This window comes from Vanellus vanellus (genome assembly GCF_965231255.1).
Source record: "Vanellus vanellus genome assembly, chromosome: 8".
NCBI lineage: Eukaryota > Metazoa > Chordata > Aves > Charadriiformes > Charadriidae > Vanellus > Vanellus vanellus.
This window is the reverse complement of record NC_138913.1, coordinates 5,392,023-5,409,873: the sequence shown is the minus strand read 5'-3', so window position 1 is coordinate 5,409,873 and position 17,851 is coordinate 5,392,023. Positions and strand designations below refer to the sequence as shown.

Sequence of the window (17,851 nt, the reverse complement as noted above, 5' to 3'; positions counted from 1 at the left end):
TTCCAACTCAGGATTTTCTTTTGAAATAAATTTAATTACCTTCCTAGTTCAAAATACCCCAGGCTACCTAATTTACCTTTAGAATGAACTTTATGTGAAACGTGTAATGTTCTTTTTTTTGTGTAGCAACAGCATAAGAACTTACTCTCCCAACACAACCAGCTTGTAGTGACATTGGAAGACCACAAGAGTGCACTAGCTGCTGCACAGGTCAGAAAGGAAAGCAGCTTCTACTTAGCTCTAACCTTCCTAAAACCTGTTTCTCCTAGTTCAGCTGACTGTAATGTTATGCATGTAGCCTTTCGCATGGGGAATCTGCAGTTAGCGCCACGCTGTACACTTCAGGGAAATGCATGAGTTAAAGGGTTGCTCTTAAGAAGAAGCTGCAACAAATTATAGGGCTGTCGGGGAAAATAAAAAGCTGTATTATCGGCCCAAGAGTGCATGTATTACTGATAAGAAGAGTATCTCTGCTTCCCTGAGAGCTGTCGAATACCTTTTCTTTCTCTGTCTTCTCTGATAGAACTTCTGTTAGTTTAACATTCCACACTGACACACACGTATCATTATAAAGACCTGGATGATGGTCTTTTTTTTTTGTGTATGACTGGGAGGTTTATAAGGTTATATACATCAGTGTAACAGAGGTAGAGTATATATGGAGAAACGTAAGCTCCAGGTGAAACTCAAATTAGTTAAAATGAAGCAGCAGCATTACCTTTCTTAAATGTCATTTTCAAGTAAATTATCCATGAAGCACAAACTTTGCTAGACTATTGCAGATTCAGTCAGCTGTGCCGGTACAAGCTGTGTAGGCCACAGGGAATCTGAAAGTAGGAGAGATGTTGGAGCAGAGGGAGACTATTGGTGAAAGATCAGAGGGAAAGGCAATGAGGCAGCATGAAGTTATTTTTATTCCTGACTAATTTTCTTCATTTAAGTATTTTCATGGTCCACAAAATCATTAGCAGCACTAAAAGCATTGGATCACTTTTTCCCAGTTCTTTTTGTTGCGCACGTCAATATGTGTAGGTACTCAAGAAACAGGGAAAGACCAGGAAAGTTCCTCATAGACTAAATCTATGAAGAATTTTGATTTCCAGTCCTAAAATATGCTGGTAGCTAATTTTAAGCTCTTCTCCCACCGGCCACATTAGCTACTTGGTATGTATTTGCTAACATCTGAAATTCCACAAAGGCAAATCCAGGGCTGATTTAAGATTCACAAAATCCAAAGGGAAGCTCCGTATACTTCTCCTGGCTTTGATTCAGTTCTCTAACTAGAAAGCCTGTGTCACACAAAGCCTTTCTATCTGCAATCAGAATGTGGCATTTATCGTATGGAGAACCTTTCCTTCAAGAAAAGGGTCTTGTGTGTTCTTTCAGAACAGAAGGTATTTAGTACAGTTCCGTAGTTTCTCCTGCAAACCAGCTACAGAAAGTTCACAAGGGATTATTGCTTAGAAACACAGCTTGATAAGTGATCCCTCTATTTCTAAGTGTATTCTAGACATTAAATATCAGTAGTCAATACTGCACTAATGAATTTGTGACCCGAATCTTTAAGGCACTGTAATCTTTACTTCTCCGTAGCTCAAACAGCAGGACAGGTTCATTATGTATTTTTATAAAGCCTGTCTTCTGCCAGTATTAATACCTTTTAGGCTATGGCCTTGTATCACAATGTTCAGCTTAGAATGACTCGTGCAGTGGAACGGAGTACTTGAATTCTCATCTGGATGTGCACTGTTTAAATATCCTACTATATTGATCTTTCTGCGTGGCCTCTGAGTGGGGGAAAAAATAAAAGTCAGACACCTGCATATTAGTCTTACATTAAGTAAATACTATTTTTTTTATTTTTCTCCTCTAAAATTTCTTTTTGGACTCTCCAACAGTTAATCAGAAAACAGAATTACCCCTCTGGAATGACAAAAGTAATCACTGTGCATTCTGCTTTGCTTTTAGGCCCGTCTGTTTTAATGGATGCCATAGTCTTTTGAAGATGCTTCGAGGTGCGTCTAGCTTCGGAGCTGTTATGTATTGCATCATGTCAATCTGTAGCACTGTGGATATTGTTTTGTATGAGTATTATGCATTGTACATCAATGCATCATGCCTGTCTGCTGTACTATTGATTGCTATGATACCACATAACACACAAAATGACATACACAGTCACCGAGTATAAACTGTAGCCAGTTTTTAACCTGAATTTTGAAAAGCATTATGAAATGCACCTCCGACTTCAAAATGGGTAGTAAGGACACCCACCGCTTCCACTGGAGCAACAGAGTGCCCCTCTCGTGGGGTACCACCTTTTGTATATGCAGCTGGTCAGCTTTTATAAATCCAGTCCATCTCAAAAATTTTACTTTATAAGGTAATCTATCTTGTATGTCTGCTGTATAGACAGGGACTGGTGTACCAACCAGTCTGGAGTCTCACATTGGACTTTGAAGCTTTTTGAAAGTATCCTGATCTTGTACAGAGTTAAACAGCAAATCAAATTACAACACTTCACTGTTACATTTCAGGTAGACTTTAGAAATTTACATTTTCTCTTTCTTTTTTTTTTCCTTCCTTTTTTCCCTTGCTCTTCACCAAAGGTGTACTATGACTTTCTTTGCCTCAGTTCTCTATGTTGGCTGTTGTCTTGTGTAACACCTGTCTAAATGTTGAGAATTTGGCATTTTCATGACACTTTATATATATATATATATATACTTTAAAGCTACTGTTTCTGAAAGAACTGCACTCCTTTCTCCCAGTAAAGGAGAAGCTGTGGTGCTCTCGATTTCCCTTGCTTTAGTCTGCCAAGAAAATGGCATCATCCCCTTTTGACAATTCTCCTGCTTGGCATGAATAAAACAAATCTTCGTCTTTGTCCCACAGAGACTTTCCTAATACGCTTTGTATGCATGTGCACTTTGGCTGGAAAGATTGTGATGAATCAATGCTATCTAGTGTGTGGAAACAACCAATTTTAAAAGCTCTCGTCCCTTCTCTTCTCTGGTATTTGCTCTGATGTGAATATCAAGACTTTCTACCACCGTACGTCTTGCCAGCACATTCACTCTGAGGTGACTACGTTTTATTAAGAAATTGATTTGGACATAGTGTAATTAATGTGTTGACTTTAGTCCCAGGTGGAGGAATACAAGCAGTTGAAGGACACACTCAACAAAATGCCAAGTTTCCGACAGCCTGAGAAGTCAGAACAACCGAACGAGCAAGCAGAGGCGGGAGCAGTGTCCCCCCACAGTGACCTCCCAATGCACCATGAAGCTGTGGCTGAAGAGCATCAGGAGGTATAAAGTACTGACTGGCTCCAGACGCTATAGGAAATGGTTCTTACGCAGCAAGATACTAGCTATGTGCTTAACTTCCATTAGAAGCGTATGTTTAATTGTACACGTTTGTCAGTTCTTGAGTAAAGTCGTAAGGAACAGTTTAATCTTACTGAGTAGTAGAAAAATATACTCGTGATGACCTTTTCTTACATGACTGTAAATGCACTTAAAACTGGTTTATGTGAGCTGTTTTAAGAAGCTGCTAAAAATCTTAATTTTTTGAATAATAAGTGGTCTCTAAAATTTTAGAGACATCTCCTGTGTTACAGAAAAGCTTTAACAAGTTCTGAAGAAATTGTCTTTTCACGTGTCTTATAAGGTTTCAGTGGCACATGTAAATCAGTATATTTAAAATTGGCACACACTATCGGATGTACAAAAAGAAATAAAGCAAAGTAGTAAAGTCTAGAAGTTACAATATCAGTTGTGGTTTGGTTTTACAAGAGTTCTTGGCCAGCAGAACCCATAATAAAAATACAAAGCTTCCTTGGTAGACACCGAATTGTAATAGTTTTGTTCCACTCCAGATAAAACAAGGCTTAACCTACTTTATGATGCAATTGTACAACCCCTCGTGTAGCTGTGCAGAGCCAGGAATCGGGTATTGATACCATTTGGCAGGAGGGGTGGCTTGTTCCAAAGCAGGCATTCTGCTCTCCTGACTACAGATTCACTACTGCAGGCTGGAATAAAGGCATCTGTATCTGGTCCTTGACTCTCTTGAAAATGTGAAATCTATAATATCTTGTGCACACGTAATCTTGTGTATGTTTTGCAGGATGAGAAGCCAAAAGAGACAGAAGAAATAAATACCCAGGAGAAAGAAGACAAAGCTGAGCCTTTTCATCCTCAAAGAAGGGCTAATGAGGGCCAGCATACCAAAGAACTAAATATTCAGGAGCAACAAGAAGCTGGCGAGGATGAAGAGCAACATGTTAATCAAGCTGAAGAGGAACGCAAAAAAGAACTTGAAGAGGAAGAAATGGAGCAGGCAGGTCACCCTGAGCGCTTAGAGGAGGAACAGGATCAAGTACCGGAAGAGCACGAGTGGAAAAAACAGGAACAGAAGGAAGAAGAAACCAACATGTTGGGTGATCATCTTCATTCAGAGGTATGGAGCTCTTTTTTCATTTTCTACTAATTGATTATACTTGCTGTCTAAGTGGAGGCTCATTGGTGGCCCCGTATTGCGCTCGACTGTTTCTCAGTAAAATCAGTGTCATATTTATAGACAGTTTGGGATTCAGAGCACTTGGATGCATAGGATTCAGGCTCTACTTCAGCACACACATACTGAAGTGCTTGCCAAATGCAGCTTAATGAGCATTAACTCTGCTGATAAAAAGCAACAGATGGGAAAAAAAGAGCAGTCAGGTTGGATCCCATCTCCTACTTTAAATTTGAGGCCCGTGGTAGCTGACGGGAAGAAGATAGAATGAGACTTATCTTCAGCACTTCGATGCTGCGTTACTAATTTGATGCATCTCAGCAAATTGCAGTGTGTTTCCTTGTCAGATACACCTACCTTCTGTAAACACATTCCCATCTAAATGTTCGTTGTCATTTGACAGGAAACTTTAGCTGCAAGATGAACATGCCTAAAATAGCCAGGGGAGATCAGTGTGCAGCAATGGCAAGTTTTGCTCTATGCAGCTTTAAATAAAACCAGCAAATTCTGGATTTACATTCTAGATCGGATCTCCAGTGGAAAATATATTTTACTGATGTCACCTTAGGCTTTGTAAACACTTTCCTAGCACATTAATTCTGTAACTCCAGTGTGATGAGAACCGTTGTTGAAGAGCTGCAGTGGATTAAAACAGCTGCAATAGGTTCAGCTGGGAAACTGGAGTTACTGGCTGTAAAAAATGTGCAGTGTCCCCCTTAAGGCTCAAAGCAACCCTACTGAAATTTCCAGTTAAATCAATGGAAACACATTTGCTGTCTTAATTGTCAACCATCAAAACTTCCTGTTACTGGTAATATGTTGGGGGGGGGTTGTTATTATTGATGTGTAAGAAAAGCGTGGCTTCCCTCAGCCCGTTAGCTCCTCTTCCTTCCCAATGTCCTCCACAAACACCCCATCACTTCCAGTCTGTGTTCCAAAAAAAAAAAAAAAAAAAGAAACTTTAAGCAGAGACAAGAAAACTTAAAATAACTTTGCTATAATTTTGCCTTTTGCATGTAGCATCTTTTTCCCTCGTCACAGGTTTCTGCATGCTTGTTTCTGATCTTTGAAATTACAATTAATCTGTGACTAACATGTTTCTTTGACAGATAACATCAACAAAAGCTGTAACAAAAAGACATAAGCCAGCTTATGAACAACAACTGGAGCAGCAACATCTCGCAGCCCAAAGAGCAGAGGAAGCCAATCAGCTACGAGAACATCAGGAATCCCTACACCAGCAAAGACTGAGAGAACAGCTATTAAGGCAACAACAGCTTGAAGAAAAAGAGCTTCAGCTGCAGAAACAGGCAGAACAAGGAGAAAAACTCTATACAAACCGGCTAAGGTTAAATTCTTTTATGTGTGTTTGTCACGGTCTGCACTCTGGCTTTTTATGGCTTCCACCATAGCACCTTTGAAAAGACGCTGGTTCTGTGCTATAAACCTAAACTGCCCAGAAACTAAATTCAGTCAGCCTCATCTCCTCCTTTCCAAAGATAAATCTGATTGGTATTTTAAGGGTTTTTTTTCTTTCTTCTATTTTCCTTTTACTGTGGAAGCCTCTGAAGTCTGGAGTAATGAGTGCACATCGCCATGCACATCCTTGGGGGACGTTAAGGGCTTCTGACATACAATGCCCCTTGTCTTAAAGCTTGCTTTAAATTAGTAATTATTTTCTGCTAAGCAGCAATTATGATCTTGTAGTACTGAGGAGCTCCAGTATCAGCTGTGCATTAAGGTACCTAAACTAAAGTTCCTCTTAAATTTGAGATGCTGTTTTTAAGTAATTCCATGAGGACTTTCTGGACAAAAGTGAGTAGTAGTATTTGCATTGTAGAGACAAAAGCAGGATTTCAGGAGGAACCAACACCCTGATAGTGTCATTAAGTTATTGTGAATGCAGTTATAGTCATGACATTGTAGCTTCTACGTGCCTTTCACCCTCCCTGTCGTATTTCCTCATACTTCTGCTTTGTTAGTGACCCTATTTTGTCTTTTGGAATCTTAAGCCCATTGAATTTTCTTTGCTGAAATACTGAAATATTAATTATTGATTTGACCCCTATTTTAAAAGTATTTTTGTATGAGAAAGCCTTTTATAAATTGATAGTCAACATACGCAGTCCTGCGAGACCAACCACACAAGTAAACCCCTTTCAAGATGAAACCTAAAACTGTTTAGCTGACAAAATAACTGATCCATGTAGTCTGTCATTATGACCGTTTATCTGAGAGGTTCTTTGCTTCCAGTTCACAGTATTTCTTGCTTTGATTATGGAATATACTAGCTTAGGAGTTTTGGAAATACAAGGTAGATCCCACTGACACATGGAGAAATAAAAGCACAGAAGTTGGTATAGTAGGACAAGAAAGTCTTAAGGAAAGTCTTTCAGGCAGGATGATGTGAGAAGATATTAGGTAATAGAAAGCTAAATGGAACCCGTTCTGGCAGGAGCTGGGAGAGGCAGAGATGCAGTAGGATAATTTGTTTATTAAAGCAAACCCACACTTTTTTTTGAAACTGAAATGATGTATTTGCATTTAATTTTCTCAGCCAACAGGCTCATTATGATAACATGGACCATGATATTGTACAAGGGGAAGAGGAGCAAGCTATTCAGGAAGAGGAAGGAGGTAAGGTAAAATTTATGTCCCTACCGTGTTCATAGATAGGTTCCCTCTGTACTGCCTTTCATGTGAGATTTTAATATCCATTTCATATCCAGTTTGGATTCAAGTGCAATATAAACTTGCAATTTAAAACCAGAAGCTCAAATAACACTGGCTGAACTGACTGAGTGAAATACAGGTATTGCTAAAGATCACATTCACATTCCTGAAAGGAAAAGCGTCCTTTTGATTGAGCTACTAGGGTTGGGCTTTGTGGATCTTGGTTACGTTCCTGGCTCTGCCTACGGTTTTGTTTGATCTCTTTAAATTATATAATGTTTCAGTGTCGGTTTCCTACTAGCAGTAAAACAATTCTGTTAGCACTGTACGTTTAGGTAAGCTCTTTAGGTAAAGGCTGCCTACTGCTGAAAGCACATAAGGAAGCTAGTATGTAAGAGACTCTTAAAAACGGCTAACTAGAAACTGCTGTAATACAATACAAATATCAACAATTTTTCAGCTTATGAACGTGACAACCAGCACCAGGATGAAGGTGAAGATGATGATCAAAATAATGCAAATGAACAGCAAGAACCAGAACATAAAGTAGAAAATCAGCATGCTGGTGAATCGGTGAGTAGGAGTTAAGATGCTGTGGATTGCAATCGTTACTGACGTGAAAACTCAGAAGCCTCATCTAACATAATTGCATGTCACAGAAATACAATGAACCAGAGGTCCGCTAGGAAGACAAGTTTTGGCAGTTTAAAACTACATCTAAGATCTATTTAAAGTTGTCCTTACTGATTTGGGAAAAAAGGCAAAAAAAGTTTCCTTGTTGGGAGCAAGTTGCTTTTCTACATTCCTTTGATCTGTGTTTTGGGTGGAATAAAGGATTTGGAATTAGCTGGGCCTTGACTAGGTGAACTTGGATTCAAAATATAACAGGAGTAACTCATTGGTGGTCAGTCAAAAAGAGTGGTGACAGTGTTTTTCATACTATCATTAGTTAGGAGGGTAGGAGCCAACTCAATAGCCACTGAAACCAGCTGGAGTCAGTACAGAAGTGTGAGATCTTGAAGAGAAAGAGAACATACTTCAGCACTGAACCCAGCTGCATATGGATTGCACAGAGATCTGGATGAAGAGATTCAGTCTTACTTGGTGTTGTGGAACATCAAGCGTATCATCTTTACTCCCCTCCCCCTCCGCAAATGAAATTGCATAGTAAATATTTCCAAAGGATCTTTAACTTGTGAGTTATGCAGATAGCAGAAATGCTTGTACTGAATGATAACCAGAAAGGTGATGCTCGGTTTTTGAATGGCAAAGTATTATGAAAAGTGAGCAGTGTTTTCCTTTGTTTTATTACGAACGTAGACAAGGTCAATGTTGCAGGACAGACTGGTACTGAAAGATCACATCAGCTCTTATCTCTTTTCACCTGGTCTTATCAGGCACTGTCAGTTGTTAGACAGTAAACAAAAGGAGCCTGTGTGAAATAAGTCATCTGCTTCAGTCCGGCTGTTAGCAGACAGATACCCCTTCTGCAGTTCTGTCTGGGTTTGGTGCAGGAGTACTCTTTCTTTCGGGAACTGACACTTCTGTATTGGTGGGGTTTGGTCTGGTGACGCCTGGTGCCTGGAGAGATTCCAGCTGGGTTCTGTGGGAATGGAGTTGGCTGTAACATAGCTCACGCTAGGGTAGCTTTCAAGTGAAATGGAATTTGACTCTGAGATAAAAATATATATTTAACATTCACTTCTGAAAATTACAGAAAGCAGCCATGGAAGACGTGAATCCTGCTGATGATCCCAACAATCAGGGAGAAGATGAATTTGAGGAAGCTGAGCAAGAGAGAGAGGAAAATCTACCAGATGAAAATGAAAAGCACAAGCAAACCAGTCCGAAACAGGGACATCCAGGAATGGGAGAGCACCTAGTGGTCAGTAAAGGGAAAGGAAGTGTCTGTAGGTCCTCTCTAAGGACAGTGTAGCGCAGCTTGGCGAGAGAACACTGAACCTGGATTTTTAAAGATCTCTTTTAAGCCATATATGACATGTGCAGGCCAAAGTGTGGAATTACTCCTGGTGATACCCTGGTGTGTCTCATCACTGGCCCCACTCAGCGAGGTTCTGTAGCCTCACAGTTCAGGGCCCCGGTATTTATCTTTACACAAGCACCTGCAGGAACACCCGTTCATGCAGTCTTCGTGACTTTGCACAAATCCCTTCTATGCCACTTCCATGCCGTCAGCACTCACTCAGCTGAGAGCAGTGGTATCTCTTTCCTTCTATGGCCGTTCTGCTGAACGCTGTGCTTTTCAACCGTGTTGAAACTGTAAACTCCTCTATGCAGAGATGATCTGTATTTTTATGGCATCGGTCTTTAATGGTGTGAATATTTCATTGTCTTTCTGCTTAGTATGAAAAGTCTTGCTTTATTCTGTGAAGTGATTTTTATTATAATCTTTCTGTTGCCTACTTTTTAATTTAGGGCAGTTCTAAATCATGTAGCCAAGCTATCATTAATGCTAATGAACGCACTATAACTTCTTATGCTATTATTGTTACTTTAGCTTTACATAAAGTTTTAGTTCCAGAACAAGAAGCTTTAACCTTTGGTCTTCTAAAGTTAATAGGCAGGCACACAGAACTGAATTTTTATATGATCTTTCTGCAGATGGCAGGAAATCCAGACCAGCAGGAAGATAATGTGGATGAACAATACCAGGAAGAGGGAGAAGAAGAGGTAAGAAAACAGACATAAAGGCATATGTGGACTCAGGTCCCTTAACGCATCTCCCTTAACGTTCAACATTGGTATCTTTTATAACTGCAAAATGAACCCAAATCACTTTGTCTGACTTTATGAAACCCAGGAAGTCTTTGCCATTACTCTGCTGTCCACTTCTGGACTCATTTACTGTTACTCAAACTTATATGCTGCCATCCATTAGTCTTCCATGCAACACGGTATTAATTGTGCAATAATTGAAAAGATTAAGTCATTCACAATAGAAGAAAAAATTCTTGAAAACCTCAAGCCCTCTGAAGGTCACTGAAAACCTCATTAACTTCGCATCTCTAATCACTCACTGCTGTTCTGGGCAAACTGCTTTCTTGGCCAGTTATTTCTTAGCTCTGACTTTGATTTATCTGTGCTCCTCCTGAGCAACCCAAGTTATGTAAAGCCCTACTATTCGTGGAGCCAAGCAGTCGGGAAGCTGTTAGCGCACTGCTTTGAACTGGAGGAGGAAAGGAAGGAGGGAAGAGACTCTTTCCTTTGGCTGTTGCATGGCATACTTGTTATGCACGCGCTAGCATAAGCTGCCGTGCATTTCTTCAGTACGTACCTAATCAATTGCTATTTTTGACTTCATCCATAATGATTTACAAAAAGCAATAGAAACAGCTACTCGTTACTCCCTTATGGGAACCACTTTGTCTAGATTAGCTGGTATGCACTTAGAATTCACCAGTTCAAAATACAGCTGCTTAACTCAAACCAGGTCATTAGGGACTGAGAATAGTTGGCCCTTGCCAATTACTCTTTTGCTTACAAGAAGTAATTTAACACATTTCATAAAGGACTGTGACCATTGTGCTTACTGGAAGTATTAAAGAGTGAATGAGTAACCAAGAAAGAGTTAATTGGGAACGGTTTCTTTAGTAGGTTGACTCAAATATTATATGTTGCGGCTGCTCAAATCTTTCCCATATATGCCTCAAAGTGATCCAGGTTTGATAGCTGCCCTTCTGCTGGCGGCAATACCTAACCCCAAAACACTTGTTCACAAGCAGCTGCTAAATATACTCTCCTGCTACTGATGTTGTTGAGAAGCTGTTGCTGCTGCTTTTCAGGAGGATGTGACGGCAGCTGCCAGAGGGAGGGAGCACCATGGAAAGATGCGGTCTCATCCTTGCTCTTTGTGGCAGGGGTCGGTGGCAGCGCTGAGCGGCGGATGCTTCCCAGCCTGGTGAAACAGCTTTTGTTCTCCATAGGGAGAGCTGTATGGTCTTGTGGAAGCATCTTAGCTAGCTTGCAGGACACCACTTGGAGCAGATGTGCATAACAGCATTTTCCAAAAGAAAATCAAGTTTGCTTCGAAGAGTGTGCCTCTGACTTGCACCTGACCATAGTGGGACATGGAAGTGAGGGGAAGTGCTGACGTAAAAGAAGTGACAGATCAGTAGGGGGCCTACAGGAGAGCTGGGGAAGGACTTCTTACAAGGGCATATAGTGATAGGATGAGGGGGAATGGCTTCAAACTGGAAGAGGGCAGATTTAGATTAGATATGAGGAAGAAATTTTTCCCTGTGAGGGTGGTGAGCCCCTGGCACAGGTTGCCCCGAGAAGCTGTGGCTGCCCCATCCCTGGAGGTGTTCAAGGCCAGGTTGGACGGGGCTTGGAGGAACCTGGGCTGGGGGGAGGTGTCCTTGCCCAGGGCAGTAGGTTGGAATGAGATGATCTTTACAGTCCCTTCCAACCTAAACAATTCTAGGATTCTATGATCAAGATTTTAACATCTGGAAAGCAGAGTCAGTGTGGTCTGCTCTCTCTTTAAGCATAGAGTTGGAAGAGGTTATTCTTTGCTCCCAATCCCCCTTTGCTCTTTTGTGGCTTTCTAGGAACAGTTGGCAGAAGGACCGCTCAGCTGCTGGGAAAACACGGACAAAATTATCATCAAATACCGACATGGCATATGGGAACTGGGAGTCCACAGTGGGGTGGAAGTGTGGGTCATGACTCTGTGCTGTGTCTTGACACTCTCACTGTGAAGGACAAGGAGAAAATAATATATATGTAAAGTTAAAACCTGGAATGGAAATCTAAATGCATTAGCTGATAATGAGAGGGTCTGTGCAAATCGTGGTTCAGAGTTAATTATGCTCTCAGAGGAAGTGAGTTCCCCGATGATGGGGTGGTTGAGGTTTTTTCCTCCTTTAACCTCTCCATGCCCTCTCCTCCTCTTCCGTCTGTAAATGTGTAGGTGTGAAAATGTGTACATTTATGCCACAGGCTACTTTTTAAAGGAAATTAAAACAAACAGAACATCTCTGTGCTTTGTAGATCCAGGAAGATTTGACTGAAGAGAAGAAACGAGAGCTGGAACGCAATGCTGAAGAGCCATATGGTGAAAATGATGAAAATGTAAGTACTGCGTAAACCCACAAACGCAGTGACACGATTAAACAGTCAGCGTAGCTGTGAGCACGTCACAGCGACATTACATAATAATTCTCGTACTCTCGTACTTGCTTTAGCTCACAGACTTTAACATTTCACGCTGTCCCAACTTCCTTCTGCTCATCCTTCCACCCCCACACCCACTCCGGCTGACTGAAGGCCTTGGGAAAGCTTTTCCTGTTTCTGTCCCTCAGCTCTGACAACTCCACCTGACAGTCAGTTTTCCTCTTCCTTAATTTCAGCTCCTTGCCCCAAAATAACACTATAAGGAAACTGGCAGTTGCACTGAATCTGATTTTTTTTTTTTTTTTTTTTTTTTTTTTTTCTCCCCCCCCCCCCCCCCAATCAGGCAGAGGAAAAGAATAACGGAGGAGCAGATCAAGACCAAGAAATGCAAGAAGAGAACAACCCGAAAGAAGGTCATGAAGAAAATTATGAGGAGGAAGAGGAGGAGGAGGAGGAAAGCAGAGCTGTTGCAGCAAAAACTCGTAGACGAGGGGAGATGTAGTCCTCTTTTTTTTTTTTTTTTTTTAATTTTTTATTTGCAGCACACAAATTCCGGTTGTGTGTTTTTTTTTTTAAAAAAAAAAAAAACCACAACAACTTTTTTAGGATATTTAATTTCCAAAAAAACTTTGTGTTTTACACTTTTTACTTTTCTATTAGATGCTCTCATATGTTTATATGAATACAGTATTTTGATACTCTAGATTAGGATTTCTTTTCCCTTAAAGCTGTACATAAACAGACATCATACAGGTTTAATTTTTCGTAATTCTGGGCATGTTTTCTAAAGGCCATTTTGGAATACGCTTTCACCTTGTTCAAGCCTGACAGAGAGGTTTGGTCTAATTTCAGATACATTCAGCATCTGAGAGAATATATCTAGTGCCTAAACCCAGGCGACATTAGTCACTCCGACTCTCGCTGTCTTCCTCCACACAACTTTTAGGACGAACGGCTGCCCGCGCTACCCGTCCCAGGCGCCACCTGCGGCGCCCGCGGAGGCCCACGGGCAGCTTCGTTCCTTTGAATCTCACGCGACTCTTCCCATCCCTGAGGATAAGCACATGCCTCGCTCTTTGCAGGACCAGGCCTTTTGTAGGTGCAGAGCAGTTATAACATATGCAAGTTTTACAAGCCTTCAAAATACAGCCAGGTTAACAGCTGCTAATTTTGGCAGCTGTTTGTATACAGTTAAATTATGCATTTATTTTAATGAGTGTACCTAGGTACTTCAATTACATGCACTACATAGCAGATAATGCAAATGGTGGTGTGCTGAGATGCCACGTGAGCTAGAAACCGATTTAGACTTGAAGATCCGTTATGCCAAATCAAAACACTACAGCTGTCACAGGAGCGAAGGTTTCCAGAAGGAACAATTTTGTCATCCTAGTTAATATATAAAATATTTGACTGGAGAAATGCAACTACATCGCCTCCGTGACACGCTTTCTGGAGACTGTAGAGAAGGTTAAGGCATCTTAACTGAGTTGACCCAATTGGTGCAAGATGTTAAACTAAGGCCTTTACCTTCTTTTTTTACTTCTTTATTTTTCAGTCTAGGCTGGAAGGGTTTCTGGGTCCCCTGGTGTGAAAATCAGACCGGGTTGAACAGCGAACATCTCCAGCACTGCATGCCGAAATCGAAGGGGGGGAGGGTGGGGGACGACACACGAACTGTGCCTTGGCAGGCTCTTACGGACGTAATCACAGTGCATGAATATATACAATATTTGTATTGGTACAGACCCTGGTTATTTAATATATGTTAAAAGGAGAATGGGAATCTGGATTTCCTTGGCTATGCCCCATTGCTGGAAATGAGGCGCACAGTAGCTCCCTGTGAAAGTGTGTGTTAATATATAAAAGGAGAGGGTTTGGGATTTTTCCTTTTTTTTAATAATGATGCATAGCAATGTTTTTAGTTTAACTTTTTATATGAATGTAATTTAATTCATTTTTCTACTAACTCGATTATATTATGTTTTATAGTTGGTTTCCATTCTTTGCAATTTTCCTAAATGTCCCAGACACAGTGCTTACGTTTCATAGGAATATTTTTGTCAGCAAGTATTTTGGGTTTTCTAATTACCATAAATCAGATTTATCTTAATGTATAAAAAAAGTTTACATGATACTGTAAAATGTATAATATGTACATAATCTGCAGAATACAATTATTTTGGTAAATTGGCCTGTATTTTTAAGGTTGCAGTATTTAATTATTTGAGGCATAATAAAACTTGACTGCAGTCGATAAACTAATAGTTACTGATCTTCTGCAAGTGTGATGGTTTGTTGTCGTTTTCCTAATGATGCGTTCCTGATGATTTTAATGGAGCACAGTGGTGACTGGCCAGGAAGGGGATGGTGTTTGTAGTGAAGCGGAGCAGGGTTAGGGCCAACGGTAGCAATATCGGCACTTTCAGTGTTCTGTAGATGTGCTCTTTAGATCCTCATCGCAACTGAGGTCCTTCTCCAGCTGGAGCAATAGAGCATCTTAGCCTTTGGCTCTGGGAAAGAGGAGGAGGGACAGGGGCTCAAGCCCCTTTCTGCACAAGCTTCTCCCACAACTGGGACCGGTTGTCCTGGTCATGTGGCGGACACCAGCCCTGCTGTACGTATCATGTCCCCTCAAGCTAGGAGGAGAGCCCGTCCTCCCTGGCAGAGGGAGAAGACCAACTCTGAAGGTACAGGTACACGGTGCTGAGGGACATGGTTTAGCGGTGGTTTTGGCAGCGTTAGGTTGGTGGTTGGACTCGATTTGCTGAAAGGTCCCTTCCAACCTCGACAATTCTATGGTTCTATATCAGAATACAAAAGGCTCTGTCTTTTCACAGCACCTCTCGTGCTTATAACGAGCGTTTACACTAACAGGTACAGCACTGCCTGTGGGGTTGTGCACAACACGCACTGTCTGTCTACTGCCACACTCGCAGTGTGGGGAAAAGCCGCTTCCAAAGTCATCTGCGGGTACAAACTGTCTCCCAGTGTGGCATCTTCACACTAAAATAAGCTGCTTCTCACTTCTCTCCAATTGCTTCAACAGGCGCTGGTGTGTTCTGCCGGCCCGTGGGCCCTGCTGTCCCCCCTGCCCCGGGCGCAGAGCACGGTTGTTGAGCAGCTCGGATGATACTTTTGTCAACCGTCAGGCCATGGGCTTTCCCTGGGCTAACTTGCAGCTCCAGCAAGAATCCAGAGAGACAACGCAACTCTACCCAGAGCCAGAAGCAGCAGAATAAGGGCTCCTATTGTGCGTTGTCGGAGCCGGTATTCACAGCGGATGCAATGTTTACTTCAGCAAGTGTAACAAGTTCACATCTGATGTGAATAGGCCAAGAAAGTCTTAATGAAAGCCCGTTCTGTCCTTAATCAAGGGCCTATTCACTTCAGAGGAGAGTTACTTGACTGAAGATCAACTTTCTGAGAGAGGCTGCGGGCTGGGCTGACAATAGCAGGGCGCACTCTCCGCTACGCGCCCCAGCAACAACCGGGGCTGCTTTCCCACGGCTCCCGGGCCAAGGTTGCTCCCTCCCACTGTCTCAGAGCTCAGGTTGGCACGACTCGAAATGCCATCCCTCGATTCTTCCAATATTCTTCGCCAAGGCTAAGGGCAAACCGCTCCAGACCTTGCACAACTGCCTGCCCTGGAGCTGCTCAGCCAAAAATAATTCTGACCTCTTTGCCCAACACACGTTGCTTAGTGCCAGACCCTGTGGTCCCAATTTGGTAGACGAGCCGGTGGTGGGAAGGCAAACCCCTGTGGCAGGTACTCGCTGCCATAGGATGGCTCCTGGGATACGGGGAATGCTGAATGCTTTGCTAAATCAAGAAAGCGATGTAATTTATATTCATAAATTCATAAATTAAATTCATAAAAATTTAAAAATACTTTCTTAGTAGATACGGCAAAGTTATTTGGGTTTTTATTCCCTTTAGTAGTGATGACAATGAGAAAATAATGAATAATTTTGCATCGGAATCAGCAAGAATGATTAAAGCAGGAACCGTGGATGAGAAACCTGTGACCTTTAGGTCACATAAAAATATATGACCTAAAACTACGATCAGCTCAGGAAAGCAATCCTGGGGTGACTTGACTGCGGGCTAGGAGAGGCACGGAGGCAGCCAACTGGCAAGACAGGAGTCCTAAGCCCCACGGTGAACACAGTAAAATTCAGGCCAGAAATACAGCGTATATATTTAGTAATGGAGTTAATTAGTCATTGCAGCAATTATTTTAAAGGCTGCGATGAATTCTCGGTCACTACACATCTTTTAAAAGTCTTCCTAGTTCAGCCCCAGCTTGGGCACCACAAGAGAAGTCCTACTGCCTACGATAAGGTCAGCCAGGAGGCTCGTAATAGCGCGCTCTGGCCATAAAATACATGAAACAATAACACTCAGTGCAAAAACCCAAACCCAGTGGAATTCATTCTGTAGGTCAGGAAATCCTCCAGCGGCTCAGATGCGATATTACAGTTCCGCAACTCACCGCAGTAAAGCGGCGGCTCCTTGCCCCCTTGCCTCGAGCAGCTCCACACGCGTCGGGGAGTTTGGAAGCGCTCGCAGGCTGGAAGCCACCACGCGCCGCCGTCGGGGAGCTGCTCAGCGCAAACAGCGCGCTTTCCATCCAGGTTTCGTCCAAATCCACTCACCGCCAGGCTGCTCACTCAAGGCCTGATCTAACCCCAGCTGAAAAGGGAGTTAGATCGCTCTACTCGAAAGCAAACATTAAAAAAAATCACCGAGATTAGGAATGAAACACACAGATGGACTTGTCGTTGAAGTACAAACCAGTTTCTGACAAGTTTTTCATGACGAAGGAGCCGCAGAGCAGTCACTGCTAAAAACGACCTTCACTCCACTTGTGAAGTCTGCACACATAAAATGTGTTTACTGTGTGCACAGAACTTCTTATTCTGCTACACGCAGGAAATAAATTCATATTGTTACAGCCAAAATATTGGCAGGGTGAAGGGAATGAGAAACCCAAAGCCGCATATCTGGAGCAAGATAAAAAGTTGCCTTCAGTACACCTGACACATCATCGTGTTTCCCACCCGCAGTTCCCGATTTAATCGTTCTTGCTGGTTCCGATGCAAAATTATTCATCATTTTCTCATCATCATCACTTCTGAAGGGAATAAAAACCCAAATAACGTTGCCATATCTGCTAAGAAAGTATTTTTAAATTTTTATTCAGCCTATTAAAGGGAATTATCATCTCTGTTGCAGTGGGGGATTCAGCTGCCAAGATCAGCGATGCCTTTGCTCCTTCCCCCGTGCTGAAATACACAATGGAAAATTCACAGGCACGGTGGTATCAATAGCCTACGATTCCTTGAAACAGGATCACTGCATCATAATAAATATTTTGTTCGCAAAGCTTCTCCTGTCTGCAGACCTCAAACCATTTTTAAAAAGCGCTAAACCCTGTCTTGGAGAGAGGGGCAGAGAGAGGGCAGTGCCAGAGGTTTGGAAAAGGGTTTTTGAGAGGAAACCTGAGAACAGAGACCAG

The 17,851-nt window shown here is 42.0% G+C and overlaps 1 protein-coding gene across 1 annotated transcript in view; it reads left to right on the top strand.

The window, feature by feature from the left end:
* GOLIM4 (golgi integral membrane protein 4) overlaps positions 1 to 12,832 on the top strand; it is a gene marked incomplete at its 3' end in the record, with an annotated part of 33,105 nt that extends 20,273 nt beyond the window's left edge. Inside the window, exons 7-16 of the mRNA XM_082487029.1 lie at positions 127 to 210; positions 3,144 to 3,311; positions 4,132 to 4,464; positions 5,631 to 5,869; positions 7,079 to 7,158; positions 7,655 to 7,767; positions 8,912 to 9,079; positions 9,817 to 9,885; positions 12,208 to 12,288; positions 12,674 to 12,832. Coding sequence (XP_082343155.1) covers positions 127 to 210; positions 3,144 to 3,311; positions 4,132 to 4,464; positions 5,631 to 5,869; positions 7,079 to 7,158; positions 7,655 to 7,767; positions 8,912 to 9,079; positions 9,817 to 9,885; positions 12,208 to 12,288; positions 12,674 to 12,832 — 1,494 coding nt within the window. The remainder of the gene's footprint in view (positions 1 to 126; positions 211 to 3,143; positions 3,312 to 4,131; positions 4,465 to 5,630; positions 5,870 to 7,078; positions 7,159 to 7,654; positions 7,768 to 8,911; positions 9,080 to 9,816; positions 9,886 to 12,207; positions 12,289 to 12,673) is intronic.
* Between the last annotated feature and the right edge of the window lie 5,019 nt (positions 12,833 to 17,851).